We start from the raw sequence: 15,817 nt of genomic DNA, 5'->3' as shown, positions 1-15,817 counted from the left end.
AAAATGAAGTGGTGTGAATAAATGGATGAAATTCGTGTTCTATTTATAGGCTTCTTTGAGGTCAGTAAATTGGGCATACTCCTAATTATGTTGGGCGTAATGCGGCCAAGTGTGAACATCTAGTGACAAGTCGTGGGGAGAAAGGTGTGTGCCAGATTGCGATACGTGTCGCATCCTTTCTAATCCAAAAATTATTTATCTTTTAAAATTCATAAATTTCACATACGAGCTCTATTTCTTACGTTCTTTATATGCATGCGTATCTATCGATGAGATCTACTAATTTCAAAATTATTTTAAAAGTTATATTTTAACAGACTTTGACGGTTAAAGTCCGTTAAAAATTCATAACTTTGTCATGCAACGTCCGTATTTGACTGTCTTTATATGGTTGAACTCCTATTAACGAGATCTTCAATTATCGTTTAGATTTTTTCGCTAAAATTCGATTTCTGAGTTGTACACTGCACTGTGCACGCATAATCTTAGAAAAATCATAACTTCCTCTATTGAAGTCAATTTTTGACATTCTCTATATACACAATCTCGTTTTAATGACTACTACGACTTTCATTTAGATTACTAAGGCTAAAAAGTAATTTATCAAAAATTTACTTTTTACGATACGTAGAGCTGTGTCGGTTTAATCGCGAAACTTCAACGGGTCATAACTTCTTCGTTATAAGTCAGATTGGAGCGTTCGTTATATCTCTGGAATCCTTGTCACGACTACTTCAACTTTTTTTAAAGATAGGCAAAATTTCGTATACGCCCTTCCTGAACAGCTAAATATCATATTTTCCCGGACTAAACCCTAAATATCGTATTTACCCTTCCTAATGTTTTTTAATATCATATATACCCAAATCTATTTTTTTATATTTTTTTATTGATTTATAATTGTTTTTAATAATATTAAATCATTATAAATAAATTACATAATGATTGGACAATGATACCCTTCCTCCTAATCTCCAATACAACATACAATTCAAGCTTTTTTGATTGATTCTGCCAAAAATCGTTTTCCCTTGTACCTTCTCAAATCACGTTCGAGCCTTCCCTTCCATGAGGCTTCCGATATTTTCTTCCAATCGCTACACATAATCGATCATGTATTCTAGAATCGATCGCTGATTCCAGTTGTTACAATCCGCTTTGTTACAGGTTCGAGCGAATCAGGTTCAAGCGACTTCAACATATACCTATTTTCCATCTCTTTAATTTCGTTTTTAGGGTTTTTAGTTTCAATTGTTCAAATTCTTGTTAAAATCCGCTTTGTTATGTTGTATTTGATAGCTTAGTTATGTTGGATTTCAGGTACAATCGGTTTCAATGAACTAAGAACTTTTAGTTTCACCTATGATCTTCAGCCTCACGAGATTAGGAGCTTGGTGATTGATCTTATTCAAAAGCATCACATTCAACACTTGTGATTCCAGAGATATAGTCAACTACAAGCAGCAAGGTAATCAGATTTTCATTCTATTTTTTTAAACTGATTAATTAGGTTGAAATGGTATATGTGTAAATAGTGTACTGAACACCAGCATTATAATTTTATAATTTTATATGTTGTTTGTAGTGTCCAGTTTAAGAATTTTGTTGACATCTACAATGAAGATCAGTTCATGGCAATGTTAGCAAATGATATCTCAACTGTGAAAACCCTTCCCAAAACAACAAAAGGAGCCACAAGAAAGAAATAAATCCCTTCATTTAAAGTGTTTAATTCACAATCTCCATACTATAATTTACATCATTTTCTTCCAGCTCTCATACGCCACTTTGTAGATGAATTAGTTATTGTTGATGGTGGATGCTTACAGGTAAATGCATTGTTATTTATGTAATGACTCGGGTTGTATTGTATCATAGTTGTGCTGAGATTTTTTAGGTACTTAATTAAATTATTCGAACTATATATTTTTTTGATGGATTTTTGGTGAATATGAAGGATGTACATGGAATTATCAAAGGCAATATTATTGTGGATTCACACACACAACGTCCGAATGGTTCATGGGACACAATAATCAACATATCTGGAGGAGAAGTCTGCGGTGGCCAAAAGAAACTTATCCCGTTTCATGCAAAATTTGAAATTGTAGTGGATAGGACATGAAGCGTGAAGCGAATCTTAAGAAATAACAACGTACTTTGAGAAATTGATGATATATAGCATTGAACTTTCAAAATTTTGTAATAGTTAATAACATTAGCTATATGTTTTTTATTATCTTTGTATGTTTTAATTATAATTTATACAATTTTGGTCCTTAAAGCATATATTTGGAATTAGTTACATTTTGGTCCCTAAACTTTAAATTTGCACCATATATACCAATTTGACAACAGACGCAAATCCATAAAAGAAAAACTAAAACAAAATATTTATTTATGTCACGTATTAACAAAAAAATCCATCAATTGAACCCTAACTAAGAATATTTTCAACTTAATCTAACAAAATTTTTCTAAAGGAACAACTAATTTCATGAGACTTTTTCATGTAGAACCCGAAACTCCCGAACCACCATGCGATTTTGTATCCTTTCCGCGTGACCTTTTAGATGTGGATGTTTCACTTTGATCGAAACTTTGAGATGCTGGATTTTGACATGTCCTTTCACGGTGTCCATAATCTCCAAATCGCGGACACTTGTGTCTTCTTTTAGACTCATCCGATGATTTTATTATATTTTTTCTTGGTCGTCCAGGTGGGCGTTTGATAATAGGTGGATATATTTTCTGTCCATTCTTTTGCGCCCATTGATCCTGTCCGGGCATCGGATCAATTTGAAAAGCATATGCGACTTTAAAGTTCTCTATAGTGAAATATGGATCAACATATTTGTCCCAGTTAGCATCCCTTATATAAGCAATAAAATCCGCTGCATGTACACATGGCCGGCCCTGAACTTGCCATACTCGACAACTACAATTTCTTTCATCTAGGTTGACCTCCTAACGTGTTGCCTTGTACTTCACTTCAGCTTGATTCTCAGAACTTCTAGTAACGTCATACTCTCCCAAGTTCTACATGAAAATTTATATATATATATATATATATATATATATATATATATATATATATATATATATATATATATATATATATATATATATATAGATTAGATATATATGTATTATTGAAGTAAAAACTAAAATAAATATAATCATTCAACTGAATTATTTAACATGCTTACCTTAGTGATGTCATTGAGATGGTTTTTAGCAATAGGAACCAAAGTGACATTCCATGTATTCACCAAATTTCTTTTCTTATCAAACCGTTTCATAATCTTTTCCTTAATTGCATCAAGGAGATCAAGCACGGGCTTATAGTGCAATTTACCAATCCAAGAGTTAAACATTTCTGAAATATTATTAGTGATGTAATCACACTTGGAAGTATACGATAACAGGGGAACGTGTGTGTATGCGATAACAGGGGAACAATTGGAATCAACGATCAATTCTGAAATACACGATCGATTATGTGTATCGATTGGAAGAAAAGATCGGAAGCCTCATGGAAGGGAAGGCTCGAACGTGATTTGAGAAGGTACGGGGGAAAACGATTTTTGGCAGAATCGATCAAAAAATCTTGAATCATATGTTGTATTAGAGATTAGGAGGAAGGGTATTATTGTCCAATCATTATGTATTTTATTTATAATGATTTAATATTATGAAAAACAATTATAAATCAATAAAAAAAAATTGGGTATATATGATATTAAAAAATATTATGAAGGGTAAATACGATATTTAGAGTTTAGTCCGAGCAAATATGATATTTAGCTGTTTAGGAAGGGCATATACAAAATTTTGCATTAAAGATATTAGGTCTAATTATTGTTTTATTTTAAATGCGTATTTTATTCCTATTTTATTATATCGTTATAAGCACGAATTTACACATAAATCACATAATGCTCAAATATTTCTTCCTTTATTAAATCAAATAAGTTACAATTGTTGAACCTAACTATTACATAATCTCATTAATGGTTAGCGAGAAATGCGGGCGTCACATAGAGTAGTTCACCAGTACTTGTTGATCTAGACATAAACAATCAAATAACAATAAACCAAAGTCCTCAGCAACAATGCGTAAACTTGGTGGGATATCAAGTCCACCAAGCAAATTATACCCTTTTTGTTTGCAAATAAAACATACTATAGTATTTAAAAGGGGGTCGATCGATGTAGAAATGGTTGTATTTAATCACCAATACAATCCAATAGAACAAGTGTAATAAAACTAACTACCTACAATTAAACAAAAAAAGGGGGGGGGGGGGTGATTGTTTGATAACTAAAAAACTTGAATAATTAAAAGCTTGCAATTATGCAAGATGGTGAGATGCTCAAACATTGGAGAAAGTTGGTCAACCAAGGCAGTTCATCATAATGAACATTTGTGTGTTTATCAATAGGATTTAATATGTAAGCTTATCATTCATCACAAATTGGTTATAGAAATCATGAAACATGACATGCCAAAATTCATCAATGGTAGTATGGAGGTTGGGAAAGCCCACAACACACCTTCTTAATCAAAATCAAGGTTTAATTGAAGCAATTAAACCCAAGAAATTTGAGTATCCTTAAGAATGAAGGAATCCTTAATTCCTAAAGGATGTCAATGCTTCTACATCTATAAAAGAGTCATGATCCAACATTGATCATAAGTTAGAGATGATTTCTACCATCATAATGCATTTTTTCTAAGAAAATTCAATGATTCATCGCTAAATGATGAGCCAAATGATCAAAATGCCCCTGTAAGTGCAGTTGTGTGGGTACCCTTGCAAACTTATACGGGTGAGACTCCACCCTCGCAACTGGTGCTGAAATATTATTGGTTTTTTTTTCACTACTACTCAATATTCCTTTGGTCCCCTCCACACCTCACATGATTCAAAAATACACCAATCATCTTTAAGCTTCAATATGGATAGTCCAATTCCAACTTCATAAATGTATGACCCATCTTCATAAGCCCACTTAATCCAAGTCTTAAACATGTCAAACCCAATTCTTCCATAATGTATCCATAGAGCCTAAAAGTTCCTCGAAATCCCACCAAGCCCAGCAACAACCTAATCCACAACCGCAACGAGACTCCAATAACCTACAAAACACCTTATGTAAAATAAAGAAAGTACTTTATACGATTCAAGATAAAGAATGGCATAAAATATGCAATGTAATAATAAAAAAATGTATGCAAATGTTAAAATAAACTATATGAAAGAAGGAAATAAAATAAACAATCAATCTCGCTCTAACCATTTATTTATTCTATCAGGTGGGATTTTCATTCATTTGAGTGGAGGTACTTTCTTTGGTGGAGAAAATGGGCATGAAGAAAGTTACCAAAGCTAAACCTCCCTAAAAATCCACTTATTTGCTTGTCTTGAAAATATCCGGTAGTTCGAGAAATGAAGTTTCATTTTAATGTCTATTACAATGCTTATTTATATTGTTTTTCTATTATAGCATCGATCTTTCACTTTTAATATAGATTATAATATTTTACTTACGTTTATTTTTCAATTATAGCATTAAACTTTCATAGTATTGTCTGTTATAATATTTTACTTTTATCATAACGATAATAATAACATATTAATGTCAATTATAGCATTTTATTTTATGTGAATTATATCATCTTACTTTTATCTTTATGTCTAACATTGAACTTTCATTTTAATGTAGATTTCAATATTTTATTTTTATTTATTTTTTATTATAAGATTTAAATTTATGTTCAGACTTTCATGTTAATGGTTTCATTAACATTAGTACGTGAATTATATCATTTTACGTTTGTCTTTATGTCATTCGTAGCATTCAACTATCATTTTAATGTTGATTTCACCATTTTAATTTTTTTTTTTTAATTATAGCATTCAACTTTCATGTTATTGGTTTTGATCACATTTATATGTGTATATGTGGTAGAACTATTTTGAAGATCAATATGCTCGAATCCATGTTCACACATGTCTATATATATATATATATATATATATATATATATATATATATATATATATATATATATATATATATATATATATATATATATATATATATAAAAGGCCATCGTGAGTACCCATCATTAACCACTAATGTGATAGGTATCATATGATTACCACATTCAACAAAATTACACTTGATATACATACCATTAACCTCTACTCCACATCATTTTTTTAATTCAAATTTAAATAAAAAATATATTAAAAAACATATATATATATATATATATATATATATATATATATATATATATATATATATATATATATAAACTAGTTTTTCATTCATTAAAACAAACAATACATTGATAAAAAAACAAAATTAAAAAAAAAAGACACAAACATAAAAACTTCAAACATTAAAAAAAAAAAAAAAAAAAAAAAAAAAAAAAAAAAAAAAAAAAACTACCCCTATTCATATATCATGTTTGTACGGATTCTTTCATTGCAAGAAAAATTTTCATTTCTTCACTCTCGTAGGCCCCGACTTTTATTTTCAATATTTGCAAACCGTTTTTCATTTCAAATGACGTTTGTAGGTCTACCGGTTTTTGTTTAACCCGACTCATCATTCCTAACTTTCTCTCTTGTACTTAGTTGAACATATTGATCAAAATTTTCTTCAAAATAATCAATAATGCTAGAACCCAAAAGTTTTGAACCAGAACCAGAAACGACTTTCTTGTATTTCTTCCTATCGGCCGACAAAGTGGTTGTTCATCTTCAAGATCCATCATCTCATTATTAATGTTGATGTGTGTTCGACCTTTCAATTGTTGTGAACCTTCATATGTATTTCGTGTACGTTTCGAACCGGATTTGTTTCCATTTTGGAGCATCCTTCAACGTTAGCTAATGTTTGAGATATGAAAAATCTTTATGGGTTGCTATTGTTTTTTTTTATATTGTTCCATGGTCACACTAAACATATCAAAATTGCCTGAGCCAATGTATAGATTGTTGTAGATTTTGCCGAATTTAGTACATTTTAACCCCAAATCGTGTTATTTCGAACTAATTTGGTTGAGATTTCGACTTTCACTTCCCATTAGACCATAACACATGGTTCAAACATTTTCCGAAAAACAAGTAGATGTTTGAGCATCTTCATGTATGAGGTCTTGGGACGCCGAAACCATACTTGTGCTAAATTCTCTTTTTCATATTTTATCAAATTCACCATTTTTATTTGTTTGGGTTTGAGTGGTAACTATGAGTTTTTTTCCCTTTTTTTTTGGATGGATAGTGGTGAAAGTTGTGTTTTGACTGTGAAATAGTGAATCTGATGGTGAAAAATGTGGTTGTGAGGTTTTGGTGGTAAAAGTTGTGGTTTTGATTGTGTTTGGAAAAGAAAGTTGGGTATATGGAACCGAATTTGAATTATTGTAGATAGGGTAGGAAAACTTGATATGATTGTTGAAAAAGTTGAATTTGTAGGATAAGGAAACCATCTTGGAGCAAATTCATAAAATCACCTTGAAGTGATTCCATGTTTGGATATTGGCATGAAATTGCATCTAATGCAAAAATATTATCGGACTTGTGGTTCCGATAGGTTGGTGAGGTATTTTGATTGTGATCTACGGTCTTGGATTCTACAATAATAGAAATGTATGTATGTAAATAGAGGAAGAGAAATTTGTGTGCAATTGTATTTATATGTGAAGATTTATATAAAAAAAATGAAAAATTAGAAATCAACCGTTGAACGACCAGCCAACGAAGTCAAACATCCAAACTCTCCTATTCATTGTTGTACGTCGTTGTATCACTATAAACTACCACAACCATGGCTGATTACAAACTACCAAAATGGTGTTCATAGAGTGTAGTTGTTGTCACGTAAATCACGAAGCCCTCTGTTCAAAGGGCTCCGGGTCTAAAATAAGGTTAGTAACCAAAATGAAAGGAAACTAAATAAAAAAATTGGCATGGATATATATTTGTAACGGAAAGACAGTTTACCCCCTAACCAAGTCAGAGGTGGACACCGTTTCATTAGGAAACTAAATAAAAAAATTGGCATGCATCTCCCCTACCCTCTATTTGTTCCCTCTTTGATCAATGGACAATATTGCATGTGTCCTCTATTTTTCTTCTTTATCATATTAACATTGTAGAAATATTAATACCATTGTAATTCGATTTATGAATTTGGTTTTGTATTAGAATCGAATAGAAATTTACAAATTACACTATCACATACATGGTGATTATTATTATTAATATTTAAGTTTGTTACTTATGAGAAATAGGAAAATGAAAATAAATGGAAGAATGTGAGGAGCTGAAACCGAGGGAATTGGTAGGAATAGGATAGAGTAGCAATAAAAATAATAATAAATTTAAAAGGTGGTGGTGTTCCAAGACACAATCATTACGAGCCTCTTCACAGGAAACACAAAGGAGTTTGGGCGTGGATACTACTACCCTTTCTTCTTCTTCATATTATTTATTTATTTTTTTTTCCAAATTTTTACCAAGGACAACTATTCTCCTTTTAACATCATCTTTTTATTTATGAGTTCACGAATCCTCTAACTCCCTTCAAACATTAAATCATTATTTTTTGTAAACTCTCTTTTCACTGGTCAAACATGTTTAACATTAAACAATCACCATTTCAATGTTAATGTTTGGAGAAACTTTAACCTATGCTATTTTATCTTTTCAATTTATGGAGTAACTTCACTTACAAATACAAAAGTTTTATTATTTTCCTTTCAAAATTATAGTTTATTTTTTATTTTTGATTCGTTTTAAAATAATAGTTTATTTCTATCAAAATACTCATTCGTGATTACTTAACCAACTAAGTATTTAATGAAACATTAAAATTCAAAGTAAAACAAAACTATCATCTTATTGTATATGTTTTTTTTTGTGGTCAATAATTTTAGAACAAATTGAATATAAATTAATATTACTGAAAGTACAGTAAAAATGTTAATTTACATAGATAGTAGTATTAAACAATGAATAAATAATTATTTATTAAATCAAAAATATTTTGTAATTGATTGAAGATAAATTCTAATTACAACAAAAAATATATCATCTAAAATGTGTCACAATAACAATGATGGGCCATATATATATATATATATATATATATATATATATATATATATATATATATATATATATATATATATATATATATATATATATATATATATATATATATATATATATATATATATATATATATATATATATATTAGCGTATTTCGAGTACACGCCACATTTTTTTTTTGACATAAGAAAAGTAACTATAGTTCATTGGTTTTAGTTAACAAAAACAAACAATAGTAGTTTATGCTTGTAAATAAAATACCTGTTAAGATTTTAATTACATGTTTATTTATATTATGTTTGATACAACACAATTAACTTATAAATGATTTTTTAAATTGTTTTAAATTATCATGTTCATCTAACAAAAAACTAACTTAAAGCTTATAAGAAGATCAACAACAGAGGAGCTTTTTAATTGATTTAAAAAATAAAAAAAAATAAAAATAAAAAAAAAATAAAAAAAAAAAAACTAGTCACAATACAAATACTCATTGTATCTCTCACATTAAATAAAAATTTTAATTTTGTTTGTTTTATTATTGGTTTTTAGATATTTTTATGGTTTTAATTGGTTAAAAATCTATAGATCCTACACACAAAACTGAAAAAGCTTTTAGTTGGAGCTTGTTAATCGGTTAAAACTCATACTAAAAAATCTACGGTTTCTAAAAATTGAAAGGAAGACGTGGTAGGTGAAGGATTTGTAGTGGCCGTGAAAATAAAAGAAAATTATGAGCAATCTTGTAAAATGGATTATCTTAATATATTACAAGGTGACCAACCTATGCATTAATTTGTAAATTAATCATGTGTATAATAAGTTTAAAAGAAATAACTTTATATATTTTCTATATCTTAATGTATAAAGTAGCCATTATGTCCATTAAAATAAAAAGAAACAACATGCTTCTTACAACATAGAAAACTTTTCAAAAGATTGACATCTTGGAAAAAGCTTAAACCATCAAATAAGCTATGATACCATTAATTGTAATTTTTTTTAAAGAGTAAGAAAGTTATCATTTCAAAGAAAAAGCTAGCAAAAAGCTAAAATTACAAGATATCAAGACATTCAGCCTTTGACTCTAAACACCGGTTTATCCCAATTTAACATACAACCTCTAATAGCTCTAATTTTAAGCCAATATCACCTAAATAAAAGACTTCGTTGCACAACTTTTAATCATTTTCACAAAATAAATTAACCTGAGTTTATAACTTAAACATATAATACTACGGCTTCCATGGCTAATTTTTTTTTCATAAATTAGAATATTATTCCAAAACTATCTTCTTTTTTCAATAATCATCGTCATATTGTGCATGCATGGCTCCAATAAAACCCTTTTGGTATCCTCTTCCCTTTAAAAATCTTTCCTCTTCTACTTTAATTTTTTAAAAATAAATTATATAATTAATAAGAAAACTATCCTATTCTACCTAAAAACCTAAAATAAATATTATTCTTCTGAAAGATTTTTTTTTAGCCGAACCAAAAAAACATGCATCGATCTGTCGACATATAGTATTAACAACTCATTATATGATATATATTAGGTTGTTCAAAAATTCAATAAATTATAGAAATAATAAGATTGATTATTCATATCATTTTATATGTAGTTAAATGTTAATTTAATACAAAACCTACATATGTTATTAGCTTATATATAAACAAGTTTGAATAAAAACTATTGCATTTTTATGATGAAAGAAATTGAAACGCACTCAAGGACTTATTATTTTGATTAGATGTGATCAGAAAAAATATATGTCTATTATATATTCGAACAATTGTGAGTTCTAGTGATAGGCACATAAAGTTGACCTAAAAACGCCATGATCATAGAGTGACTCCCATACAATGAAGGTCCCTTAATTACTGTTCAGAATATATTCAAGCAAAGCATGGAAATACTCATTTCCAAGAGTGAATGGAATTTTCAGTCATTATACTTGTTACTCAAGAACAACTATTAATAAATTGTTCCTGTGAAAACGCAGATAAATAGTAAACTTTGCAATTTCTTGCATTTCATTCATCAAATTAATACAAGCCTGATTATGTATTCTGTTAATTAACTGTTGATTGAAAAACACACAAAAAAAAAAATGTAAAGCGTTGACGACTATTTTGTATTTACTCATTTTATATATAGCAAACTGATAGTACGATTAGTAAAACCTTGTTCATTAACTTGATCTTAAACATGCTTGGAAATAATGTGTACTTTCTAGTTTCTTCCAACTTGTGAAGTATAATAGAATATGCTACGGAAGAAAAAGTTTTTTTTTATTTATGTTAGTGTGGAAAATATGTTTGACTGATCGAGGCATCAACAACAAAGGCCGCAGACCAAAGAAAAGCTACATGCTGTTAGCTTCCCTTTCCATCATTACTCTCTCTCTCTCTCTCTCTCTCTCTCTCTCTCTCTCTCTCTCTCTCTCTCTCTGCGCACTTTGATCTTCGATTTTATCTTTGGTCGGTCGACAAACTGTGTGTTATGTGTTCACTGTGTCTTGCTCGTGTTTCCCCCCCAAACTAGTAGCCTTCTCTCTCTCTCATACCACTCACACAGTCTTATAATGCACTTTGGACCAATCATAAGGCAACATGTATTATATATATATATATATATATATATATATATATTCGTCATCCTGTGTATATATCTTATGTAGGTAGGAAGTTTACAAAAAAAATATAGTTAAATTTGTTAATTTTCAAAGCACAAAAAGCACGAGTATGATAGCTACAGAAATGGATAGTGTGCGAGAAAAGAGGTAGACATTAATGCCGTAAGAAGAAAGGAAAGGTAATGTCCCCGCTCTCTAGAGAGAGAAGAGTGGGAGAGAGAAGCTATGAGTGAAAGAGATACATAGAGAGAGGGAAGGTGTGTATATGAGAGAGAGAGAGAGAGAGAGAGAGAGAGAGAGAGAGAGAGAGAGAGAGAGAGAGAGAGAGAGAGAGAGAGAGAGAGAGAGAGAGAGAGAGAGAGAGAGAGAGAGAGAGAGAGAGAGAGAGAGAGAGAGATTGTGCGGGACCAATACGAGAAAAAACCAAAAAGAAAACAATTTATTAAACACTAGGAACAAAAGCTAAAGCCTTTTAACTTTATTGTTTACAAGAATAAAAAGGGTCACCACCCTCCACCCCTTCCTCTTCCCACATCAATTCACAAACCAAAAGCCTACCGTTTCTTGAGAGAGAAACTCATCAAAGAACAGATCTTTTAGAGAGAGAAAGCATAACTGAAGGTGAGTACTCAAAAAAAAAAAAAAAAAAAAAACATTAGAGATCCAAGTGTTCTTACATCCAAAGAAGTTCTTTGTTTCTTTGTTAATTTTTATCCTTATATTTTCTCGGTTTAACTTCTTGGAATAACTATATTCAAAGCCAAGTTTTTTAGGGTTTTCTTAGAATCTCCTCTTCTCAAAATTTTATTCGTTAATTACACTTCTATCCATGGATATGTGTCAGCGTATAGAGAGGGGTGTGTTTTTTTTGTGGGGGTGGTGATATTATGTGTGCTAAGAGAGAAGAAGAGGTAGCAATAGAAGACGTTGATCATCATCATCATCATCATAATACTCAAAGTTTTCAAGAACAAATCACCCTTCAAGAAATTCAACAACAAAACATGGGTATAAATGATTATTCATATAGCAACACTAGGCTAATGTTTCCATCATCATCATCAGAGATCTCTCATCATCAGCATGAACCATCATGGAGTACCCTACCTCAAGTATTCCACCAAAACAGCAGCTTCAACCCACTTCTTCAATATCCGACCCGAGAGCACGATCCCTTTATCTTCTCTCCACCACCACCGCCGCCGCCTCCTCCCTTATCATGCTACGGCGGTTTGTTTAACAGAAGGGTACCAGGCGGCTTACAGTTTGCGTATGAAGGTGGTACATCATCATCGGATCATCACTTAAGACTCATATCGGAGTCACTCGGGCATGCGGTTCAACCCGGATCCGGCCCGTTTGGACTCCAAACTGATATCGGTAAGATGAGTGCTCAAGAGATCATGGATGCTAAAGCTTTAGCAGCTTCAAAAAGCCACAGCGAAGCAGAAAGAAGACGTAGGGAACGAATAAACAATCACCTTGCAAAGCTTCGAAGCTTACTCCCTAGCACCACCAAAGTAAGCACCCGTTTCTTGAACTTATTTTTTCTTTCTCAATTTATCTAAACAAGTATTCTCTGTTTATCATATACAATGGGACCCACAAAAATGTAAACCGAAAAATGAAACCAAGTAAACGAATGAACCCAAGTTTACGTGGGTTTTATCTAACACGTTTACTATATCGTTAAATTGTAAGAAAGATCGAAGCTTTTAGTTGTGTAAATCTTTCAAGATTTCTTGATAATTAAGTTGGCGAAAGAAAATGTGGGCATTTTAATGATATAAAGAAGAACCAACGAGAGCAGCTATAAAGTTCGTTGTAGACATTTTCTTGCCGGTGTTTTTGAAGTCCAAGAATATATGAAAAGAATCCAACACTTTTCTTCTAAGAACAACTCCAAGACAAACTAAGCATTCTTGTGTCAGTCATAACACAAACACACACTCTTTCTATGTGTTTTTACCCACGCCCATGCTTTAAACCCCATCATTATACAAACACACTCATGATAGCTTGCTAGCTACTACTATTTCGAAATGCTCAACTATCTTTTTTATCTCTAGGAATCCACCATCTTTTGTTTCCTTCTTCACATAATGATGATCCTTTCACATTCATTCACACATAGATGGACTATTGAGGCATCAAGGAATACAATCCATGTGATAAGTATACATGTGAATGGATGTGGGTGGAAGCAATTGATGTGATAAGTATACATAGTACTAGTGCATTATATGTAACATGGGAATATCATATTTTATTTTCATAATTTGCTATCATTTTCATAGATAGCCTGTTGTTGGTGGTCAAAAGAACTTAGAAGCCATTTTGCATGAAATATTTGGGTCAAAGGTACTTATATATATTGTGGTTTTTATATATTTATGTTATTTTATACTTTTTCTAGACACTAAGGCAAATAAACTGGAATGTGCTTTATAAATTGCGGTTTAAAAACGTCCTAAGTTCACAAGTTGGTGCACAACTCCATAAATAATGAAAGTATATTATACGTGTATTCATTAACAAAAGAATACCAGATGTGTTACCACATAAAATTAGTGGAACTTTTATTTCAACTAAACTATTCTAACATCTACAATTTTTATTAACCCTAAAAGATTACATTCATATTATGTTTTTTTTTTTTTTTTGGCTTTTTAGTTGTTTAGTTCATGTTCTTTCCATTTCATTATCCCCTCATGTTCACATTTTCTACTATATATTATACCATATTTGTTAACGCAAACGTCTAAATTTGTGAAACTCTTCTTCATATGAACTGCAATACATTCAGGTTTTTTACTTGTTCGAGTTGCTAACAAATGTTTAATTATACTTTTAGACGGACAAGGCATCATTGTTAGCTGAAGTGATACAACATGTGAAGGAGTTAAAACGGCAAACTTCGATCATTGCAGAACAAAGTCCAGTTCCCACAGAGATCGATGAGTTGACTGTGGACAATGCGTCTGACAAAGATGGTAAGCTTGTGATCAGAGCCTCATTATGCTGCGAGGACAGGTCGGATCTTTTACCTGACCTCATCAAGACTTTAAAGGCACTTCGACTAAGAACCCTAAAGGCCGAGATCACAACACTTGGTGGACGTGTGAAGAATGTGTTGTTTATAACTGCAGAAGAAGATCATTTAAATGGAAACGATGATCAGCAAATGGTGAATTACTCGATAAGTATGATCCAAGAAGCCCTTAAGCAAGTTATGGAGAAAACAAATGGGGATGAGTCTTCTCCTGGGAGTGTAAAGAGACAAAGAACAAACAACATCAACATCCTCGAGCATCATAGATCTCTTTAACGACGACGAAAATCACTAGTTAACTAGCCTAATCTTATGGATTTTTTCCCCTTAAGATATTGGGTTATAGGTTTGAATTTTTTCTTTTCGTGTGGGGTGTTTTGCTTTTCTTTAGTTTTTTTTTGGGTCTTTTTGACATGGGTATGCTTAGTTTGTTGTTGAAATTGTGTCTATGAAGAACGAAAAGCAAGTACTAAATGGGTGGTGTCCTTATGTATTTCCTATCTCATGATAAAAGAGATCTTTTTCGTGAGGAGAGAAGCCTAACATAGAAGTGTCGTTTTTTGGAAGGAAACACTTGGTTTGTTTCTTGTTATGTAGTGGAGCTTGTATTTATAACCACTTTCTCTCTCTACTCATTTTTTCTCTCTCTAAACATATGTCAAGTTAGTGGCATTAGTATAATGATGAGAGGTGACGATATAGTTTGCATCACCATTACATATAGAAGTACCACGCTATCAATTTCGGTGATCCGTAAATCTCCTGCGCTGAGCGAGTCCATTAAGTAAGAGAAAACCCTACTGACGCAAAATTGCTATCATGCAGATTCAGAGAGAACTGGCCTGTTAGCATAACAGAAGAACGTAATGTAGATAAGAAAATAGAGTAAATTACATGAATGGTATGATGGTTTGGGATAATTTATATATTTGGTTTTTAATTTTTTTTAAATTCGAACCATCCTTAAAATTTTTAGACGTTTTTCCTTTTTAGA

At 31.1% G+C, this 15,817-nt stretch overlaps 1 protein-coding gene across 1 annotated transcript; it reads left to right on the top strand.

Annotated features, from left to right (window-relative positions):
• Positions 1-12,288: 12,288 nt before the first annotated feature.
• Positions 12,289-15,458, top strand: LOC145041382 (transcription factor bHLH30-like). Its single transcript, XM_078989411.1, has 2 exons — positions 12,289-13,291; positions 14,626-15,458. The coding sequence occupies exons 1-2, from the start codon at positions 12,659-12,661 to the stop codon at positions 15,097-15,099; spliced, it is 1,107 nt and encodes a 368-aa protein (XP_078845537.1). The 5' UTR covers positions 12,289-12,658; the 3' UTR covers positions 15,100-15,458.
• Positions 15,459-15,817: the final 359 nt, after the last annotated feature.

This window comes from Lactuca saligna, chromosome 4, assembly GCF_052625555.1.
Source record: "Lactuca saligna cultivar CGN05327 chromosome 4, ASM5262555v1, whole genome shotgun sequence".
NCBI lineage: Eukaryota > Viridiplantae > Streptophyta > Magnoliopsida > Asterales > Asteraceae > Lactuca > Lactuca saligna.
The sequence above is the reverse complement of the archived record's forward strand: the minus strand, read 5'-3'. Positions and strand labels throughout refer to the sequence as shown.

Coding starts and splice junctions, on each gene's coding strand:
- LOC145041382 (XM_078989411.1), top strand. CDS start 12,659: ATGTGTGCTAAGAGAGAAGAAGAGGTAGCAATAGAAGACGTTGATCAT. Junction 13,292..14,625: donor TACTCCCTAGCACCACCAAA/GTAAGCACCCGT, acceptor TTATACTTTTAG/ACGGACAAGGCATCATTGTT.